The 21,227-nt window shown below is 39.2% G+C and overlaps 1 protein-coding gene across 3 annotated transcripts in view; it reads left to right on the top strand.

Moving 5' to 3' along the window:
* The window catches only part of LOC129398172 (LINE-1 retrotransposable element ORF2 protein), a 63,722-nt gene extending 42,844 nt beyond the window's left edge, over positions 1 to 20,878 (top strand). For all 3 annotated transcript variants that reach the window (XM_055114608.1, XM_055114607.1, XM_055114609.1), the window contains exon 4: positions 8,539 to 20,878. In XM_055114608.1, coding sequence (XP_054970583.1) covers positions 11,745 to 13,490 — 1,746 coding nt within the window. In that variant the 5' untranslated portion in view covers positions 8,539 to 11,744 and the 3' untranslated portion in view covers positions 13,491 to 20,878. The remainder of the gene's footprint in view (positions 1 to 8,538) is intronic.
* The last annotated feature ends 349 nt before the right edge of the window (positions 20,879 to 21,227 follow it).

Genomic DNA, 21,227 nt, shown 5'->3' on the forward strand with positions numbered 1-21,227 from the left:
ATACTCTTTCTTCCTATTTTGAAAGAGAAATGCTACCTCATCATGTAATGACTAGGCACCATTTAAAAAAAAAACAGCAAGCTGGGTGCGGTGGCTCATGCCTATAATCCCAGCACTTTGGGAGGCTGAGGCAGGTGGATCACCTAAGGTCAGGAGTTCGAGACCAGCCTGACCAACATGGTGAAACCCCATCTCTACTAAAAATACAAAAATTAGCTGTGTGTGATGGCCGGCACCTGTAGTCCCAGCTACACGGGAGGCTGAGGCAGGAGAATTGCTTGAACCTGGGAGGCGGAGGTTGCAGTGAGCCTAGATCACGCCACTGCACTCCAGAGTGAGTGCTGGGTGACAGAGTGAGACTCTGTCTAAAAAAATATGCCTATAGTCATAACCACTATCAGAACCAGCTATCTATCTTTTAGTATTCAGGTCCTTCCAGAGTCTTCTGGAATATAAGATAAAAATAGACAAGAATCTGCCAGGTAGAATATTTGAAATTGTTATACAATCCAGTCTACTGGCATCATGGAAATAAGTAATGAGATGCCTCAAATCCAGCCCAAAGGCAAACATTCTAGAAAAGGTTCATTTATAAGTTAAAAAATCTTCCCACATTTCATTATTAGCTTAAAGTTTAACACTACACTCATTACCATTAAACTCTTCCACAGTAACCACTGGGATATAAAAAGAGGGGAGGAAAAAAAATCAAACAATGTGGTGTTCATCTGCAATTCTGAGATACTGTCCTTGTTGGGGAGTGTTAGCCAGTGACTTCGTCTTCTTTCTGAGGTGTTCTGGCCTCTCATGGACTCTTAGCCATTAGCACTGGAAAAGGTCCCCAGATAGATCGAAACACTACTGACATCATATCAACAGGTATGTTATTTAGATCTATGTGTTGTCTTCCCAAGTTCTAGCTAAAAAGTAAAAATTAAAATATATATAAACAAATATCAAAATTACATAAAAGAATACAGAAAGACAAAAAGGAGAGGAATACAGACCAAGGTGGATTCAAAATATCCTTTATCTTCAGACTTCTGTTGCTTAAACTGAGTTCTAGCATTTCTACATTAAAAAATCTGTTTTAAAACTTAATCCAGATACACAAAAGAGAAAACACATCTGCTGTTCTACCCACTTTATGCCAGCCCCTTTCCTCTTCTCTCCAGGGGAAGAGGAAATGCTAACCAGATTGATAAGGTTCAAAATACTCCTTTGGCCACACTTAAAAGTGCAAGAATTCACTATGCACTTAAAGTGCAATATCTGCACACAGATTCTCTCTTGGCCTTCTTTCTTGGGGCTGAGCATGTAAATCAACCCGGAATTGCCACCAAGGAAAGGCAGGGTCTTCCAGGCCTTAGGAAGCTGGTCATTGTTCTTACTACTGTAACTTGTGCTGCCCAGAGAGTGCTTAACATGCCAAAACAGATATTGGGGTAGGGGGCCCTGCTTAGGTTTACATGAATGTTTTTAAAATAAACACTGATAAATTGGAGTGTGTCTGGAGGAAGGTAACGCTTTGAGAATCACTGATCTAGGATATGTGGATCAGATAAATCGCCCTGGGCTAACTGCCCCTCCCCTTCTCTCCTCTTGAAAGATAAACTGTAATTCAAGGAGGCAGCCATGGATGAGGCAAAAATTGATTCTGCTGGCAAATCAGACTTGAGTCCTATGTATAAACATTCAGTCCGTAAAAGTGCATTCTTATCCTCATCCAAAAAGCTCAGCTGGAGGAACTGCTTCTCCTTCACTTCCCTGCACCATCCTCAGGTTATAGCCATCTCAGAAACTCCTCCTCATCAAGGCTGCCTATTTTCTTCATAACTTAATAGCACTAGATAACAGAACTGGTAGAGCAGAGAAGGGGGCACACAGTATAAATTGCCCCAGATCCTGCACCCTCCACCTCACCCCAAAGGCTGCCCACTTCCTAGAACTAATTAGAAAAAGTTCAATAAATAATGCATTAGCCATCCTTTTGAAATTCTTCATGGGTCTGCAGCCATAGGTCCTGCTAAATTTTACACTTGATAAGCTAACCAATTCTTGATTTTATTTCAAAATTCAGAGGAATAAGGAAACTGCTTCTTTCTTTTCCAGGAAATTCATTTAAAAATTTGCACCTCACATACAATAATATCACTTATAGTAAGTCCGAAGCTGAAGAGAGGGGAGCAGGGTTTTCTCCCTAAATTTCATCCTACTAATCTTTGAAAATCCTCAGGTATTAATCTTAATTAATAGTATTAGTAATATCTCCCAGCTGGGCATGGTGGCTCATGACTATAATTCCAGCAATTTGGGAGGCTCAGGCAGGCAGATTGCTTTAGCCAAGGAGTTCAAAACCAGCCTGGGAAACACGCAAAACCCTGCCTCTACAAAAAAAAAAAAAATATATATATATATATATATATATATATATATCTCCCTCTCACCAGCAGTAATGGAGGAAGAAGTCACAGAAACAAAAGTATTCTAAGATACAAGTATCAAGATATTCACTGCCACGTTTTTAAAATGGCAAACACCTGGAATCAACCAAAATATCCAGTTTGACAAAGAAAACTATTTTTAAAAAACCCTTGGTGAATCTGTGGCATTCTGGAGGGGGAATATCTTCATGATATATACTTAACATTTTTTATTTAAACAAAAAAGATGGCTCTCTTGCTCCTATTCCCACCATGTGAGACAGGCCTACTCCCCCATCACCTTCTGCCATGATTAAAGGTTTCCTGAGGCCTCCCCAGCAGCCAAGCAGATGCCAGCATCATGCTTCCTGGAAAGCCTGCATAACGAGTTTGGCTCCTCTTTGCCATCTGGTCTCCCAATTATCTCCTGAGGTTTCTAGGACAGACTTCCACTGCTCCAGTGCATACTTGTAGAATGATAGAATGTTGAATGTGGACTGGCCCAGGAAATCTTCTATTCTCTTCTCCAGTTTTCAAGAGGGGAATCCAAGACACCAAGAAGGAACTGGTTCAAAGTTATTGAGATGGTTCTCAGTGGAGACCTGACTCACCTTGAAACTCCTATAGCCCCTACACCAGAACCCAACATTTAAAACTAGATGATATAGTCTATCCTGAGATATTCCTGTCCTTGTGCAGAGAAGTCAACTTGAGGAGTTTAATTTATATCCCTACTCAACTTGCGAGGCATTTCTTTGCTGATACAAGGTCTCTTTTAGATTTTGTATACTTCCATCCCCACTGACACTACAAAGAATAGTCCCTTGGGGTCATCCTCATAGCTGTCACATTGGCATCTGCTGACCTTAGGTTTTTCTTTCACAATACTCTGAATTACTTCATTTACATTCTTTCAGTCTTAACGTGTTCTGTTTTTAGTATTGAATGTCCTATCATCTGTATGCATTTTTGTGAGCATAGTTTTTAACATAGCAATAACCAGGAAAGACCTAAACAAGCCCAGTCAGCAAGTCAGCAGCCATGCTACACAGTAATTCAGGTTAGTGCTTGAAATGCTAATAGTAATTCATGTTAGTACTGTGTTCATTTAAATGGAATTGATATAGTTTTGGCTTAACTCTGTATTACTTTGGTGCTCAGCTCCACGAAAAACTTTCCCCTTACAATTAATTATAAAAAGTTTTCAAAATATGAGGAATAATTGTATGAAGTATATTTTCAGTGTGGAAAGGCAAGAAGAGTTCATCTTCTATTCATCCTGAGTTGTCTGTCAATTGTCTCCTGTGAAGCCACCAGTCAGCTCAGGGATCTTGATTACAGGCTTGATTCTCAAGCCCCGAGAGCGGCTGATCACATGAAAACACAAGCTTTGGGTTCTAAACAAACCAGGCAGTAATTCTGGGAGAGTTTTAGAACCATTTCTGCATTGCATACTGCTTCAATCACTTAACCCCCCACTTTTGTTTGTTTTAAGTGTTTCTTCTTATTTATTTAATTTTACAAATTAAAATTGTATATATTTATGATATATAGCATGATGTTTTGAAATATGTATACATTGTGAAATGGCTAAATCAAGCTAATTCACATATGTATTACCTCACATACTTATTAATTTGTGGTGAGAATACTTAAAATCTACTCTTACCAATTTTCAAGTGCGCAATATATTGTTATTAACTATAGTCACCATGTTGTATACAATAGCAGCCTCTTCAACAAATGGTGTCGGAAAACCGAAAAAAAAAAAGAATGGCATGACCCCCAATGGGGTAAATTTCTTTAAGTGTGTGTGTGTGTGTGTGTGTGTATTTGTGTGTGTGTGTCCCCATAAAGGTATATCCATTCATTCAACAGACATGTACTATGATCTATTATGTGCCAGACACTGTTCTCTTCTAGATAGTATGGAAACAGAGGAGAAAAAGACAAATTCCCTTTTCTCATGGAGTTTGCTTGTGAGTGGAGGATAAAGATAATAAACAAGTAAACAGATAAATAAGATACTTTCAAGTAGTTATCAATGCTATAAAGACAATAGAAGAGACTAATTGACAAATCACGTAGATAGGGTGAGCTAAGACCTGAAAGCCAGATTCAGTTGGGGAAGAGTCTTTCAGGCAGAGAAATTATCTGATTAAAACTCTCAGACAGCACAAAGCCGTTGAGGTGAAATATGGCCAAGGGAGATGACAGAGAAGGAAGGAGTAGGCAGAGCTAGATCAAGAAGAGTTTTGTGAAGCTGGAGTTCAGGCGAAGGTGACCCAGAATGACTTACATATTTTTAACAATGCGTAAACATACTCATGCTGGTCCCCTAGGATGCATTAGAAACAGCTAAATATTGAAGGAAAAACTTTTTCTTTATTTTTTAAAAATTACGTGCATACAATTTTTGAATGTTTAATGAAAAGTGTGCTAAGAAGAGGAGGTGGCAAACTAATCCTAAGAATTTCTGTGCGCTTCTACGTTGTTTAATGTGCGATACATTTTTTTCTAAGCATACCTGTAATGTTATCCTCACCAGACTCTGGACAACGATAATGTCATATTAACATCAACTAACATCTGCAAGCTTCTAAACTCCCCACCAAATCAGACAGAAGTTACTTTTTAAAGTTCCTCCCTCTCTTCCAGCCCAATTTGAACCAATTACTTAAACTCCCTGCACCCTAGCTTGGGTTTCTTTAAAGGAGAATAATATCTGCCACAGAGGTAATGAGTTAATGCACTTGTCCTCAAACAGGTGTATATTGAAACCGCACAGAAAGTTAATACATGACAGAGAGGCTCAGAGAAATAGAGTTAAGACTCAGCCCTCTCAATAAGTGGCAGTGTATGGTACTGTGTCTGCTTTAGCCTCCCTGTCCCCACCATGGGACAGTGATGTATTGGTGTCCAAACCTGCCCACGCTGTTGGCAGCATCTCCCAACACCACTGGCTGACTCAGCAGCCCAGAAGTAAGGACTAGGCTCTGGCATGGCAGCCATTGTGCCTACTATGAGAGCCATCACAGTTCCTGTGTCCTAGCCAGACTGACAGGACCATACTAAGGCTCTGGCTCTTCCCTCTAGCTCAGAAGAAGAGCTGCATGGGATCTGGGTCCCCCAGTGCAGCAACCAGGCAAATACAACTCACAAGTCTGGAGAAGATTACATCCTGTGAGAGATGAGATAAAGAAAAGAACCAACAGATAAATTCCTTGCTTTTCTAGTTCCATCCCCTACTCTCCTGCCCACATCCTCAGCCCCAACCAAACCTTCACACTGGATGGATGGTTCTATGATCGGTCCCTAAAGCCATTTTCCAGGTCCCCAAATTCATGCCAAGCCAAAGTGCACTGTTAAAACTGGTTATGAAATATAGCAGACAAGGAGCATACCCTACACCCACGCACTCCAGAAAGTACGAAAGGCTGTGGAACACAGCCCTCAAGACAGATTTCTGAGAAAACAGAAACAGAGTCTGCTGGGTTGGCAGCAACCTCCTTGATACAACAGAGAGTCCTTGCCACTCTTGACCAACAGGGCTTGATATTTGCTGTGGACCAGTGACAGTTGGATGTTTTTCACTCTGTCCCTTTCCAAATGGAAGCTTATTCTGCAGTTTTTCCTGCTTTTTAATCATTGCATATGATTGTGTTGGGAACCAGTAACTTTTATTTCAGTTTACATGTCATCTGACCCTAGGGAAACACAAGGAGACCTGATGGAAAGGCATGAACAAAGATCCTGAACTTTGAGAAGAAAGTAAGAGAATTAGATAAACAGGAAGAAAAATGTGACATTGGTTCCAAAGAGGTGGACTATGAAAATTCTCTTTACCAGCATGATACAACCGTACTCTAGTTCCTTTATCTCTGCTTGCAATAGCTGCTATACCTTAATTTTTTTTTACTATTTGCCACTCTGGGAGGTACAAAGCAATATGACAATGTTAATTTAGTTTTCATTTTTATGACTTCTAGTGCATTAGAGCCTCTTTTTAATATATTTATTGGCTATTTGGATTTGCTCTTTTGTGAACTGCATATTCATATCTTGTGTTTATTTTTCCACCAAGTCGTTTGGGATTTTTGGTCAACTTGTAAGAGTTCTGTGTATATTAATTATAGTTATAAACCCTTACTAGGTCCATTATCTGCTTTGCAAATATTTGTTCCAAATCTAATAATTATCAGTTAGCACATTGCTTACAGTTTCTTTTGCCATACAAAATTTTTAGTATTAAATTCTCAGATATGTTAATCTTTAAAAATGTCTTCTAGGATTCTTTAAATTCAGGTTTTTCTTTCCCCTAGATTTTCTCTAAAATTCTTATTTTAATTATTATGTTTAAGTCTTTTAACTGAAATTGACTTTTGAATATGTGAGATGTAGGAATCCAATTCTTTTTCTTATAAAGTGACAGTCAGTTGTGTCAACACCAATTATTAAATAAACATTTTTTCCCTAAATTGAAATAATAATGTCAACATGTTAAATTTTCATCTATCCTGTTGTGGATGGACTATTTGTCTACTCCTGTGCCAGTTCCACATGCTGGATTATGGTGATTTTATGTTCTGATATCTGAGAAATCCTCCTCATTATTCTGCTTCTAGATACATGTATTTTTCTTGGCTATTTGTGAGTATATTTTTCTTCCAGCTGAACTTTAAAGTCATTGTATATAGTTCTAATAAACAAATCCAAGTTAGTATTCTAATTGGAATTGCAAGAAATATATTAATTGAGTTGAGATAATTAGCTTTTTTTTTTTTTTTTTTTTTTTTTTTAGACAGCGTCTCACTCTGTTACCTAGGCTCACTGCAACCTCAGCCTCCTGGGCTCAAGCAATTCTCATGCCTCAGCCTCATGAGTGGCTGGGATTATAGGTGTGTGCCACCATGCACAGCTAATTTTTGTATTTTTTGTAGAGACAGGGTTTCACCATGTTGGCCAGGCTGGTCTTGAACTCCCAGGCATAAGCATTCTGCCTGTCTCAGCCTCCCAAAAAGCTGGGATTACTAGCATGAGCCACCATGCCTGGCCTATAATTAGCTTTTTCATAATTAAATCTTATCCAAGAATTTGGTGTGCCTTTCAATTTGTTCACACCTTGATTTTTATATTGAAAATGTTATAGTTTTGTTCATGTCGATCCTTTATTTATTTTGTTAAAATTTTTGATGAATTGATTGCATTAATGACATCACAGAGGGAGACTACATTTTTCCATCTCATGTAACTTGCTTTGGTCAAAAGAATGCAGAAGTGACAGTATGCTATTTCTCCTCCTAGGCTTTAATATGCCTTGTATGTTTCTGCTTGTTCTATTTTACCTTTCCCATAGCCATGAAAATAGCTTCTCCCATAGTTGCTGCCCCTTTAACCTGGATACAGGCCCTGAAACACAGTAATCTACCCAAGCCCAGCCAAGAATTATGGGTGAGAATACCTCATATGATGATCCATGCAAAGGTACCATTTGCCATTCCCACCGTGCTCTTATGAGGAAAGCAGCTCCCTGTTTTATCTGCCTGAAGTTGTTGTGACTTATGCCATATACATAAACTATAACCAACCCTGCCATTTTGATCACAGCAGATTGGAACAGATGTTGTAGTATATTATAAAGGCAGACAATGTAAGTTGATCATTAGGAAGAACTAATCCTTCAAGAAACTTGGAGTAAAACTGCCCAAGAGGGATGCTCTGTATCAGATGCTAACATCAACACAATCCATTCTTCTTGTTAAGGATGAAGTCATATGCACACAGAAGTGAGTCACCACAGCACGATAAGCAATTGCACGATAAGCAATTGCTCCATTTCTCCATGTAACTTGCTCACATGCCTATCTTGGAAGTTCTGAATATTCTCTTTGGGTCTGACCTATGAATGTCAACAAATCTCTACTTTCTCCACATGTCACTTGACTACTGTTTAGCCTTTTAGTCTTCAACAACAGTAACTAATTTTTAAAAACATTTACCATATAATAACAAAAATAGTACTGAAGAGTTCCAGTATTTTATGTTTACATGTCTTATTTTGTTTAATCCTAATAAACTAATCTATAAGGTGCTTATTGTTGTCTCCTTTTTACAGATAAGGAAACTGAGGTCTACAGAGGAAAAAATAACAGCTTCGGTGTCACATAGGTTGTAAGTAGAGGACCTGCGCTACAAATCCAGATCTGTCTGGCTCCAAGGCCAGACTTCTACACTTCTATACAGCAGTGGTTCTCAAAGTGTGGTCCCCACACCAGCAGCATCAGCATCACCTAGGAACTTGTTAGAAATGCAAATACAGGGAGGAGCCAAGATGGCCAAATAGGAACAGCTCCGGTCTACAGCTCCCAGCGTAAGCGACGCAGAAGACGGGTGATTTCTGCATTTCCATCTGAGACCTGCAGCTGAGGGTCCTGTCTGTTAGAAGGAAAACCAACAAACAGAAAGGACATCCACACCGAAAACCCATCTGTACATCACCATCATCAAAGACCGAAAGTAGATAAAACCACAAAGATGGGGAAAAAACAGAACAGAAAAACTGGAAACTCTAAAACGCAGAGCGCCTCTCCTCCTCCAAAGGAACGCAGTTCCTCACCAGCAACGGAACAAAGCTGGATGGAGAATGATTTTGACGAGCTGAGAGAAGAAGGCTTCAGAAGATCAAATTACTCTGAGCTACGGGAAGACATTCAAACCAAAGGCAAAGAAGTTGAAAACTTTGAAAAAAATTTAGAAGAATGTATAACTAGAATAACCAATACAGAGAAGTGCTTAAAGGAGCTGATGGAGCTGAAAACCAAGGCTCGAGAACTACGTGAAGAATGCAGAGGCCTCAGGAGCCGATGCGATCAACTGGAAGAAAGGGTATCAGCGATGGAAGATGAAATGAATGAAATGAAGTGAGAAGGGAAGTTTAGAGAAAAAAGAATAAAAAGAAATGAGCAAAGCCTCCAAGAAATATGGGACTATGTGAAAAGACCAAATCTACGTCTGATTGGTGTACCTGAAAGTGATGCGGAGAATGGAACCAAGTTGGAAAACACTCTGCAGGATATTATCCAGGAGAACTTCCCCAATCTAGCAAGGCAGGCCAACATTCAGATTGAGGAAATACAGAGAACGCCACAAAGATACTCCTCGAGAAGAGCAACTCCAAGACACATAATTGTCAGATTCACCAAAGTTGAAATGAAGGAAAAAATGTTAAGGGCAGCCAGAGAGAAAGGTCAGGTTACCCTCAAAGGGAAGCCCATCAGACTAACAGCGGATCTCTCGGCAGAAACCCTACAAGCCAGAAGAGAGTGGGGGCCAATATTCAACATTCTTAAAGAAAAGAATTTTCAACCCAGAATTTCATATCCAGCCAAACTAAGCTTCATAAGTGAAGGAGAAATAAAATACTTTACAGACAAGCAAATGCTGACCGATTTTGTCACCACCAGGCCTGCCCTAAAAGAGCTCCTGAAGGAAGCGCTAAACATGGAAAGGAACAACCGGTACCAGCTGCTGCAAAATCATGCCAAAGTGTAAAGACCATCGAGACTAGGAAGAAACTGCATCAACTAACGAGCAAAATCACCAGCTAACATCATAATGACAGGATCAAATTCACACATAACAATATTAACTTTAAATGTAAATGGACTAAATTCTCCAATTAAAAGACACAGACTGGCAAGTTGGATAAAGAGTCAAGACCCATCAGTGTGCTGTATTCAGGAAACCCATCTCACATGCAGAGACACACATAGGCTCAAAATAAAAGGATGGAGGAAGATCTACCAAGCAAATGGAAAACAAAAAAAGGCAGGGGTTGCAATCCTAGTCTCTGATAAAACAGACTTTAAACCAACAAAGATCAAAAGAGACAAAGAAGGCCATTACATAATGGTAAAGGGATCAATTCAACAAGAGGAGCTAACTATCCTAAATATATATGCACCCAATACAGGAGCACCCAGATTCATAAAGCAAGTCCTGAATGACCTACAAAGAGACTTAGACTCCCACACATTAATAATGGGAGACTTTAACACCCCACTGTCAACATTAGACAGATCAACGAGACAGAAAGTCAACAAGGATACCCAGGAATTGAACTCAGCTCTGCACCAAGTGGACCTAATAGACATCTACAGAACTCTCCACCCCAAATCAACAGAATATACATTTTTTTCAGCACCACACCACACCTATTCCAAAATTGACCACATACTGGGAAGTAAAGCTCTCCTCAGCAAATGTAAAAGAACAGAAATTATAACAAACTATCTCTCAGACCACAGTGCAATCAAACTAGAACTCAGGATTAAGAATCTCACTCAAAGCCGCTCAACTACATGGAAACTGAACAACCTGCTCCTGAATGACTACTGGGTACATAACGAAATGAAGGCAGAAATAAAGATGTTCTTTGAAACCAACGAGAACAAAGACACAACATACCAGAATCTCTGGGATGCATTCAAAGCAGTGTGTAGAGGGAAATTTATAGCACTAAATGCCCACAAGAGAAAGCAGGAAAGATCCAATATTGACACCCTAACATGACAATTAAAAGAACTAGAAAAGCAAGAGCAAACACATTCAAAAGCTAGCAGAAGGCAAGAAATAACTAAAATCAGAGCAGAACTGAAGGAAATAGAGACACAAAAAACCCTTTAAAAAATCAATGAATCCAGGAGCTGGTTTTTTGAAAGGATCAACAAAATTGATAGACCGCTAGCAAGACTAATAAAGGAAAGAAGAGAGAAGAATCAAATAGACACAATAAAAAATGATAAAGGGGATATCACCACCGATCCCACAGAAATACAAACTACCATCAGAGAATACTACAAACACCTCTACGCAAATAAACTAGAAAATCTAGAAGAAATGGATACATTCCTCGACACATACACTCTCCCAAGACTAAACCAGGAAGAAGTTGAATCTCTGAATAGACCAATAACAGGAGCTGAAATTGTGGCAATAATCAATAGTTTACCAACCAAAAAGAGTCCAGGACCAGATGGATTCACAGCCGAATTCTACCAGAGGTACAAGGAGGAACTGGTACCAGTCCTTCTGAAACTATGCCAATCAATAGAAAAAGAGGGAATCCTCCCTAACTCATTTTATGAGGCCAGCATCATTCTGATACCAAAGCCAGGCAGAGACACAACAAAAAAAGAGAATTTTAGACCAATATCCTTGATGAACATTGATGCAAAAATCCTCAATAAAATACTGGCAAACCGAATCCAGTAGCACATCAAAAAGCTTATTCACCATGATCAAGTGGGCTTCATCCCTGGGATGCAAGGCTGGTTCAATATATGCAAATCAATAAATGTAATCCAGCATATAAACAGAGCCAAAGACAAAAACCACATGATTATCTCAATAGATGCAGAAAAAGCCTTTGACAAAATTCAACAACCCTTCATGCTAAAAACTCTCAATAAATTAGGTATTGATGGGACGTATTTCAAAATAATAAGAGCTATCTATGACAAACCCACAGCCAATATCATACTGAATGGGCAAAAACTGGAAGCATTCCCTTTGAAAACTGGCACAAGACAGGGATGCCCTCTCTCACCACTCCTATTCAACATAGTGTTGGAAGTTCTGGCCAGGGCAATCAGGCAGGAGAAGGAAATAAAGGGTATTCAATTAGGAAAAGAGGAAGTCAAATTGTCCCTGTTTGCAGACGACATGATTGTTTATCTAGAAAACCCCATTGTCTCAGCCCAAAATCTCCTTAAGCTGATGAGCAACTTCAGCAAAGTCTCAGGATACAAAATCAATGTACAAAAATCACAAGCATTCCTATACACCAACAACAGACAAACAGAGAGCCAAATCATGAGTGAACTCCCATTCACAATTGCTTCAAAGAGAATAAAATACCTAGGAATCCAACTTACAAGGGATGTGAAGGACCTCTTCAAGGAGAACTACAAACCACTGCTCAAGGAAATAAAAGAGGATACAAACAAATGGAAGAACGTTCCATGCTCATGGGTAGGAAGAATCAATATCGTGAAAATGGCCATACTGCCCAAGGTAATTTACAGATTCAATGCCATCCCCATCAAGCTACCAATGACTTTCTTCACAGAATTGGAAAAAACTACTTTAAAGTTCATATGGAACCAAAAAAGAGCCCGCATTGCCAAGTCAATCCTAAGCCAAAAGAACAAAGCTGGAGGCATCACACTACCTGACTTCAAACTATACTACAAGGCTACAGTAACCAAAACAGCATGGTATTGGTACCAAAACAGAGATATAGATCAATGGAACAGAACAGAGCCCTCAGAAATAACGCTGCATATCTACAACTATCTGATCTTTGACAAACCTGAGAAAAACAAGCAATGGGGAAAGGATTCCCTATTTAATAAATGGTGCTGGGAAAACTGGCTAGCCATATGTAGAAAGCTGAAACTGGATCCCTTCCTTACACCTTATACAAAAATCAATTCAAGATGGATTAAAGATTTAAACATTAGACCTAAAACCATAAAAACCCTAGAAGAAAACCTAGGCATTACCATTCAGGACATAGGCGTGGGCAAGGACTTCATGTCCAAAACACCAAAAGCAATGGCAACAAAAGTCAAAATTGACAAATGGGATCTAATTAAACTAAAGAGCTTCTGCACAGCAAAAGAAACTACCATCAGAGTGAACAGGCAACCTACAACATGGGAGAAAATTTTCGCAACCTACTCATCTGACAAAGGGCTAATATCCAGAATCTACAATGAACTCAAACAAATTTACAAGAAAAAAACAAACAACCCCATCAACAAGTGGGCAAAGGACATGAACAGACACTTCTCAAAAGAAGACATTTATGCAGCCAAAAAACAGATGAAAAAATGCTCATCATCACTGGCCATCAGAGAAATGCAAATCAAAACCACTATGAGATATCATCTCACACCAGTTAGAATGGCAATCATTAAAAAGTCAGGAAACAACAGGTGCTGGAGAGGATGTGGACAAATAGGAACACTTTTACACTGTTGGTGGGACTGTAAACTAGTTTAACCATTGTGGAAGTCAGTGTGGCGATTCCTCAGGGATCTAGAACTAGAAATACCATTTGACCCAGCCATCCCATTACTGGGTATATACCCAAAGGACTATAAATCATGCTGCTATAAAGACACATGCACACGTATGTTTATTGCGGCATTATTCACAATAGCAAAGACTTGGAACCAACCCAAATGTCCAACAATGATAGACTGGATTAAGAAAATGTGGCACATATACACCATGGAATACTATGAAGCCATAAAAAATGATGAGTTCATGTCCTTTGTAGGGACATGGATGAAATTGGAAACCATCATTCTCAGTAAACTATCGCAAGAACAAAAAACCAAACACCGCATATTCTCACTCATAGGTGGGAATTGAACAATGAGATCACATGGACACAGGAAGGGGAATATCACACTCTGGGGACTGTGGTGGGGAGGGGGGAGGGGGGAGGGATAGCATTGGGAGATATACCTAATGCTAGATGAGGAGTTAGTGGGTGCAGTGCACCAGCATGGCACATGTATACATATGTAACTAACCTGCACAATGTGCACATGTACCCTAAAACTTAAAGTATAATTTAAAAAAAAAAAAAAGAAATGCAAATACAGTCCCACCCAAACATACTGAATCAAAAACTTTGAGGGTAGGGCCCAGGAATCTGTTTTAACAAATCCTCCTCACTAAGATTCTGATCCCTGCTCAAGTTTGAGAACCACTGCTGTATATCACACTACCTTTACATAATAATATTAAGGGAAGTAAATAAGTCTGTGAGCAGAAATTATCTGAAAGACTTCCTAAAGAAGGTATACTGTAAGCCGAGCCTTAGAGGATAGAGAGAATATAAGTTGGTATAAACAGTGGCACTGTTTCTAGCATTTATTCCTATCTTCTTTATTGTACTATGAACTTTGAAGGAAGTATAATACAATGCTCAGTTCAATACTGATACATATATATACTCAAGGCATTTTGTTCAATGAATAAAATTTTTGATAAAGGGTACCTAAATATACCAAATATAATCTTGTTTCAGGCCTTAAGTGAAATTGATTTTTACACTTCTGGATAATCTATGTACAGCCAATTATATTTCAATGTTCTTATCTTTAAAGTCTATCTCTGAACTCTTAAACCCCTCAGCACAAAGTGTTCAGGCCCTTATCTTATATGGCTCTCAGCATGAGTGCCATGTGCTTCTGTAACACTGTGAAGATAACACAGACAATTATGGTCAATTAGCTTTAACAACAAGTAGATTATTGCCTAAACAGTTGAAAGAAGACACATCAAATTTAGTCTTGTTAAATTGAGAATTTTTAAGAATGGGAGAAAAAAATTAAATCCTATGAAAAAGAAAAATAATACATTTTGTAGAATATGAGATATACTTAATTCATTAAAATCTGAAGTGGGCCCCATATCTAATATATAGAAGATTATGATTGGCATTCCCATTCTAATTCATACAATGCTAAAATGTTAAGATTGTGAATTCTCTTCTATTAGAGATAGTTCCATTGGTACAGATCACATAATAAAAATAATATATATTTATTTTTCATAGTAGCAAAGCTCTTGCCATAATTTTGATGAGCACTCTTTAGATATGCATTAGCACATAAATGCTTATATAAGTTTGAATTCATAGAGTGCTCCCTAAAAGAATCTTATGTCCTGAAAACTTATACCCAAAATGGCCTGAATGATAAAAGACTTTTCACTGTGAGAAATGTGCTCCTCCCCCAAAAGCAATTGGGAAATGAGAAGCAACAAGCAAACAAGAGGCAGATAAGGCATGTCTTAATCAAATATATATATGGAGTCTTAAATATTCTTACATACTTTTACATTCTTACATATACAGAAAGATTTCTTTAGGAAGATGGCTATTTTTGTTAATATATATATATGTGTGTATCATAACTTCCTCCAGGACATTTTAAAATACGGATCTAATTTGACGGAATCTAGACTGCCGGAAAAGAGGTAGTTCACAGCTAAGATAAATACAATTTAAAGGGCAGAGATCAATGTCTGGGGAATTCAAAATGCTTTGAGCCAACATGTAAAAGCTATATTATAGCCTATCGCTTAGGACAGAGAAGTCATACTTACAGCAAATAAAAGCCTGATCCAGGCAGTTAAGGTTTATAATCTCCCTCCCTTCAGTGTGGGCTGGACTTAGTGACTTGCTTCTTACAAATAGAATATGGCAAAAGTGATGGCATGTCACTTCTGAGATTTGTTTTCATAAGTTGTGGCTTTCATCTTAGATGCTGTCTCTCACTCCCTCGCATACTTGCTCTGAGAGAAGTCAGCTTGCTATGTTCAGGGCCCACATAGAAAGGAACTGAGGGAGGCCAATAGCCAATAAAGAACAGACACATAAGGCCAACATTCCAAGAGGAAGTGAATCCTGCCAACAACTACAGAAGGGAGCTTGGTAATGCATCTTTCCCCAGCCAAACCTCAGATGAGATTGCAGCCCCATCCAACAGCTTAGCAATAGCCTCACAAAAGACCCATAGTCAAGACTCATACAAAATATGAGATAATGAATATTTCTTATTTTAAATCATTAAGTTTTAGGGATAATTTGTTAAGCAGTGGTAGAAAACTAAAACAAAGGATGATTTGGAGTCCTGAAGAGAAGCTAAAATAGAACTCACAACTATAGCTCAGCATTGACTCAAACTTGAAAAGGGGAATGTATTTTTGATGTGTGTAATGCAAAGGTCAATCCCTAGGTAAGAGAAAAGATCTTGAGACTCAGGTAGTAATGACAGCAGAAGAGACTGGAAAGATGAATCCAGGTTCTATATCCTTCTCAAGTAACCCAGTAAAATGAGAATTTACTTTTAATTTTCCTTAAAATATATGCCTCAAAATTTCTTTGTGAAATATAAACATTTGGTTGTACATTAGAATTAACTCTTCTGGACTATATTAAAGAAAAAGGTAGGAAAATGGGGAACTGATATGGTTAGGTTGTGTCCCCACCCAAATCTCATCTTAAATTGTAACTCCCACAATTCTTACATGTCATAGGAGGGACCTGGTAGGAGGTAATTGAATCATGGGGGTAGGTCTTTCCCATGCTGTTCTCCCGATAGTGAATAAGTCTCATGAGATCCGATGGTTTTAAAAAGGTGAATTTCCCTGCACAAGGTCTCTCTCTCTTTACCTGCCGCCATCCATGTAAGATGTGACTAGCTCCTCCTTGCCTTCCACCATGATTGTAAGGCCTCCCTAGCCATGTGGAACTGTAAGTCCATTAAACTTCTTTTTCTTCACAGTCTCGGGTATGTCTTTATTAGCAGCATGAAAATAGACTAATACTGTAAATTGGTACCAGTAGAGTGGAGCACTGCTGAAAAGATACCTGAAAATGTGGAAGCGACTTTGGAACTGTATAACAGGCAGAGGTTGGAACAGTTTGGAAGGCTCAGAAGAAGGCAGGAAAATGTGGAAAAGTTTGGAACTTCCTAGAGACTTCTTGAGTAGCTTTGACAAAAGTGCCGATAGTGATATAAACAATAAGACTGAGGTGGTCTCAGATGGAGATGAGGAACTTATTGGGAACTGGAAGAAAAGTGACTCTTGTTATGTTTTAGCAAAGAGACTGGAAGCATTTTGTCCCTGCCCTAGAGATTTGTGGAACTTTGAACTTGAGAGAGATGGTTTAGGGTATCTGGTGGAAGAAATTTCTAAGCAGCAAAGCAGTCAAGAGGTGATTTTAAAGCCATTCAGTTTTATAAGGGAAGGAAAGCATACAAGTTCAGAAAATTGGCAGCCTGACAATGAGATAGAAAAGAAAATCCTGTTTTCTGAGGAGAAATACAAGCCGGCTGCAGAAATTTGCATAAGTAATGAGGAGCCAAATGTTAATGGGGGAAATGTCTCCAGGACATGTCAGAGGTCTTCACAGCAGCCTTTCCCATCACAGGCCTGGAGGCATAGGAGGAAAAAGTGGTTTCATGGGCAGGTCCTAGGGTCCCCATGCTGTGCGGCGCCTAGGGAGTTGGTCCCCTGTGTCCCAGCCACTCCAGCCATGGCTGAAAGAGGCCAATGTAGAGCTTGGGCCATGGCTTCAGAGGGTGCAGGCCCCAAGCTTTGGCAGCTTCCACATGGTATTGAGCCTGCGAGTGCACAGAAGTCAAGAATTGAGGTTTGGGAACCTCTGCCTAGATTTCAGAGGATGTATGGAAATGCCTGCGTGCCCAGGCAGAAGTTTGCTGCAGAGGTGGGGCCTTCATGGAGAACCTCTGCCAGGGCAGTGCAGAAGGGAAATGTGGGTCAGAGCCCCCACACAGAGTCCCTACTGGGGCACGGCCTAGTGGAGCTGTGAGAAGAGGGCCACCATCCTCCAGACCCCAGAATGGTAGATCCACTGACAGCTTGCACTGTTCACCTGGAAAGGTCACAGACACTCAACTCCAGCCCGTGAAAGCAGCCAGGAGTGAGGCCATGCCATGCAAAGCCACAGGGATGGAGTTGCCCAAAACAATGGGAACCCACCTCTTGCATCTGTGTGACCCAGACGTAATACATGGAGTCAAAGGAAATCATTTTGAAGCTTTAAGATTTGAGTGCCCTGCTGGATTTTGGACTTGCATGGGGCCTGTAACCACTTTGTTTTGGCCAATTAGTCTCCTGTTTGGAATAGCTGCATTTACCCAGTGCCTGTACCCAGTTGTATCTAGGAAGTAACTAACTTGCTTTTGATTTTACAGGCTTATAGGCAGAAGGGACTTGCCTTGTGTCAGATGAGACTTTGGACTGTGCACCTTTGAGTTAATGCTGAAGTGAGTTAAGACTTTGGAGGACTGTTGGGAAGACATGATTGATTTTTTAAATGTGAGGACATGAAATTTGGGAGGGGCCAGGGTGGAATGATATGGTTTGGCTATGTCCCCACTCAAATCTCATCCTGAATTGTAACTCCCACAATTCCCATGTGTTGTGAGAGGGACCCAGTGGTAAGTAATTTAATCACTGGGGCAGGTCTTTCCTGTGCTGTTCTCATGATAGTGAATAAGTCTCACAAGATCTGATGGTTTTAAAAAGGGGAGTTTCTCTGCACAAGCTCTCTCTCTGTTTGCCAGCTGCCATCCATGTAAGACATGACTTGTTCCTCCTTGCCTTCCACCATGATTTTGAGGCCTCCCTAGCCACGTAGAACTGTAAGTCCATTAAACCTCTTTTTCTTCCCAGTCTTGGGTATGTGTTTATCAGCAGTGTGAAAACAGACCAATACAGGAACTATAAGAGGAAGAAAAAAAGACTAGAGAGACATTTGACCCTACAAGGTTAGCCTTTGAGAGGGAAAGTTTCCTACTTGGACTTTCTTAAAAAAAAAAAAAAAAAAAAAGACTCACTATAGCACTTATTTTGTAGTACAATTATTGGTTTATCTGTCATATGTACCAGACAAAGAGAAACTTGGATAGAAATTGGGCCTTATTTAGATATGTATTCTAACACATTTTTCAGGGTAGAACAAAGTAAGCATTTATGTATTTAGTGAATAAATATATCAGTGAGTAACTCTAATGGTTAGGGTTCCTTATTATGGTGTCATATTGAAAGTATCAGATTACACAGAATGAGATATCTCAATTTAAGAGATAAGAAGTTCTTGGTTCCATTTTAAATGGTGTTAAGCCCGCTACACCCTAACTCTCCTATCATACAGCATTGAGTTTACCAGCTTAGACATCAGGGCAGCCCAAATCCTAGAACTGTGCAGCAAGTGTGGGCAGGAAAATCTCCAAAAGAAGTATTATTTTTATGATATCAGAAGACTGGGTAGAAGCATGCCTGAGAGTGTGGAAGAAATCTCTGGGTTTTGGTTTATTTATTTATTTATTGTTTTCTCTATTCCAGCCCTACCCCAAAGTAAGCCCCCATGTGAGGGCAGTGACAATGGTGGTTATACAGATGCCCAAAAAACCACAGAAAAAGCACTTATCTATAGCCAGAAGACCCAGGAAAGAGCCCTCTGACCACCCCTGAAGGGCGTGGCAAAAAGTCAGGTTATTCCTCTTTCCTCTTGCCACTGTGTGGCAAATAAAGACTCAGTTATAGGAAAGGCACAACAGTGTGAGAAGGCTGAAACTCAGAGAGAAACTGCAGCTTTCTAGCCAGAGAACTGGGATAAGAGATCCCTGGAAGCTGGGGAAATCACAGAAGAGGTGAAGTGCTGAAGGAATCACAGAAGAGGTGAAGAGCTGAAGAAGAAGATTCTCTAAATTTGTGTACCTCTGTATGAACTGACAGAAGTCTTAGGCTCACCCGCAAGATGAACATGCTCAAGACAGGCCAAAAAGAGCAACATGAAGGCTTTAGAACTGACCTAGAGTGTAGACTCCACAGAGGTCCCAGACTGGCACCCAGCAGCACACACATGGGATAGATACAAACAGCTGTACAGTCTTTAAAAACTGAACCACTGCCTACAGAAGGTAGTCAGAACATGTAGTCTAAACCTCTCCGGGTTGATTATCTACTAAAGCAACCAGAACAACAAAACCAACAGTTTCCAGGAGATTTTTACATGACCCCAAGGCTCATAACATAACACTCAAAATTTTCGTGATAAAATCCAAAGTTACTTGGCATATAAAGAACCAAGTAAATCTAAATGGATCATAAGAAAAAAGCAATCATGAAATGCCAATTCCAAGATGCCAGAGGTTGGAATGATCAGACAAATATTTTAATTCAGTTATTATAATCATCTTCAAGTATAGTCATCTTTTGCTAATGTGATTGTTGTAATAAACTGTCTTTCATCTTTGACCTGGAGGCTTCTTGTTTTTCTGCCAGTATTTATGAAACTGTGACAGACAAACTTGTTAGTTTACAAGTAGAGTAAAATCTCAGATTCTTCACAATTCCTGACATGAGAGTTTAACAAACATCAAAAATGAAAGAAAGAATATATCACAATTCCTGACATGAGAGTTTAACAAACATCGAGAATGAAAGAAAGAATATCACCACAGGTCCTAAAGATATTTTAAAAAATAGCAAAAGAATACTACAAAAAAAATGATATGTCCATTAATTCAACAACATACACGAAATGGACTAATTCTTCTGTCTTTCACACAAAGAGGATTCAGTACTGTATAAAAAGGACAGTACACCAAGCCAAATGTGGTTTGAGAAATGTAAGACTGCTATAAAATTTGAAAATCAATCAGTGTAATTCACCATATTAACAGAACAAAGAAGAAAATATACAGATCTTTTCAGTAGATGAAGAAAAAGTATTTTACAAAATTTTATGAAAGATTTTCATCCATCTAGAATAGTAAAAGTTTGTCTTAAAGCAAATGAAAAGATTAAAGAATACAAGATCTCTTATTGACCAATAATTATGCGTATTTATTTGATTATATAAACACTTTCACAGAACCAAGAACCATAAGATGACTATTTTAGATAAGAAAGCCTCTGGGCCAAAAGTAGGAACCCTTAGAAACCATCAAAACCTTGAAATCTGCTCTGAATACACTCACATTCCATGGACACTGACAGCACAGGACAATGATCAGGAACACAGACTCTGATGCCCAGCTGACTGGGGTCCATCCTGGCTCCAATATCCGTCCATCTGCCAACTTTGTAATCTTGGGGATACTCAAGTAACTTTTTGGTGCCTATTTCATTTTTTTTTTTCTTTGTGTGTGTGTGTGTGTGTGTGTGTGTGTGTGTGTGTTTATT

This window comes from Pan paniscus, chromosome 6 (genome assembly GCF_029289425.2).
Source record: "Pan paniscus chromosome 6, NHGRI_mPanPan1-v2.0_pri, whole genome shotgun sequence".
Classification (NCBI taxonomy): Eukaryota; Metazoa; Chordata; class Mammalia; order Primates; family Hominidae; genus Pan; species Pan paniscus.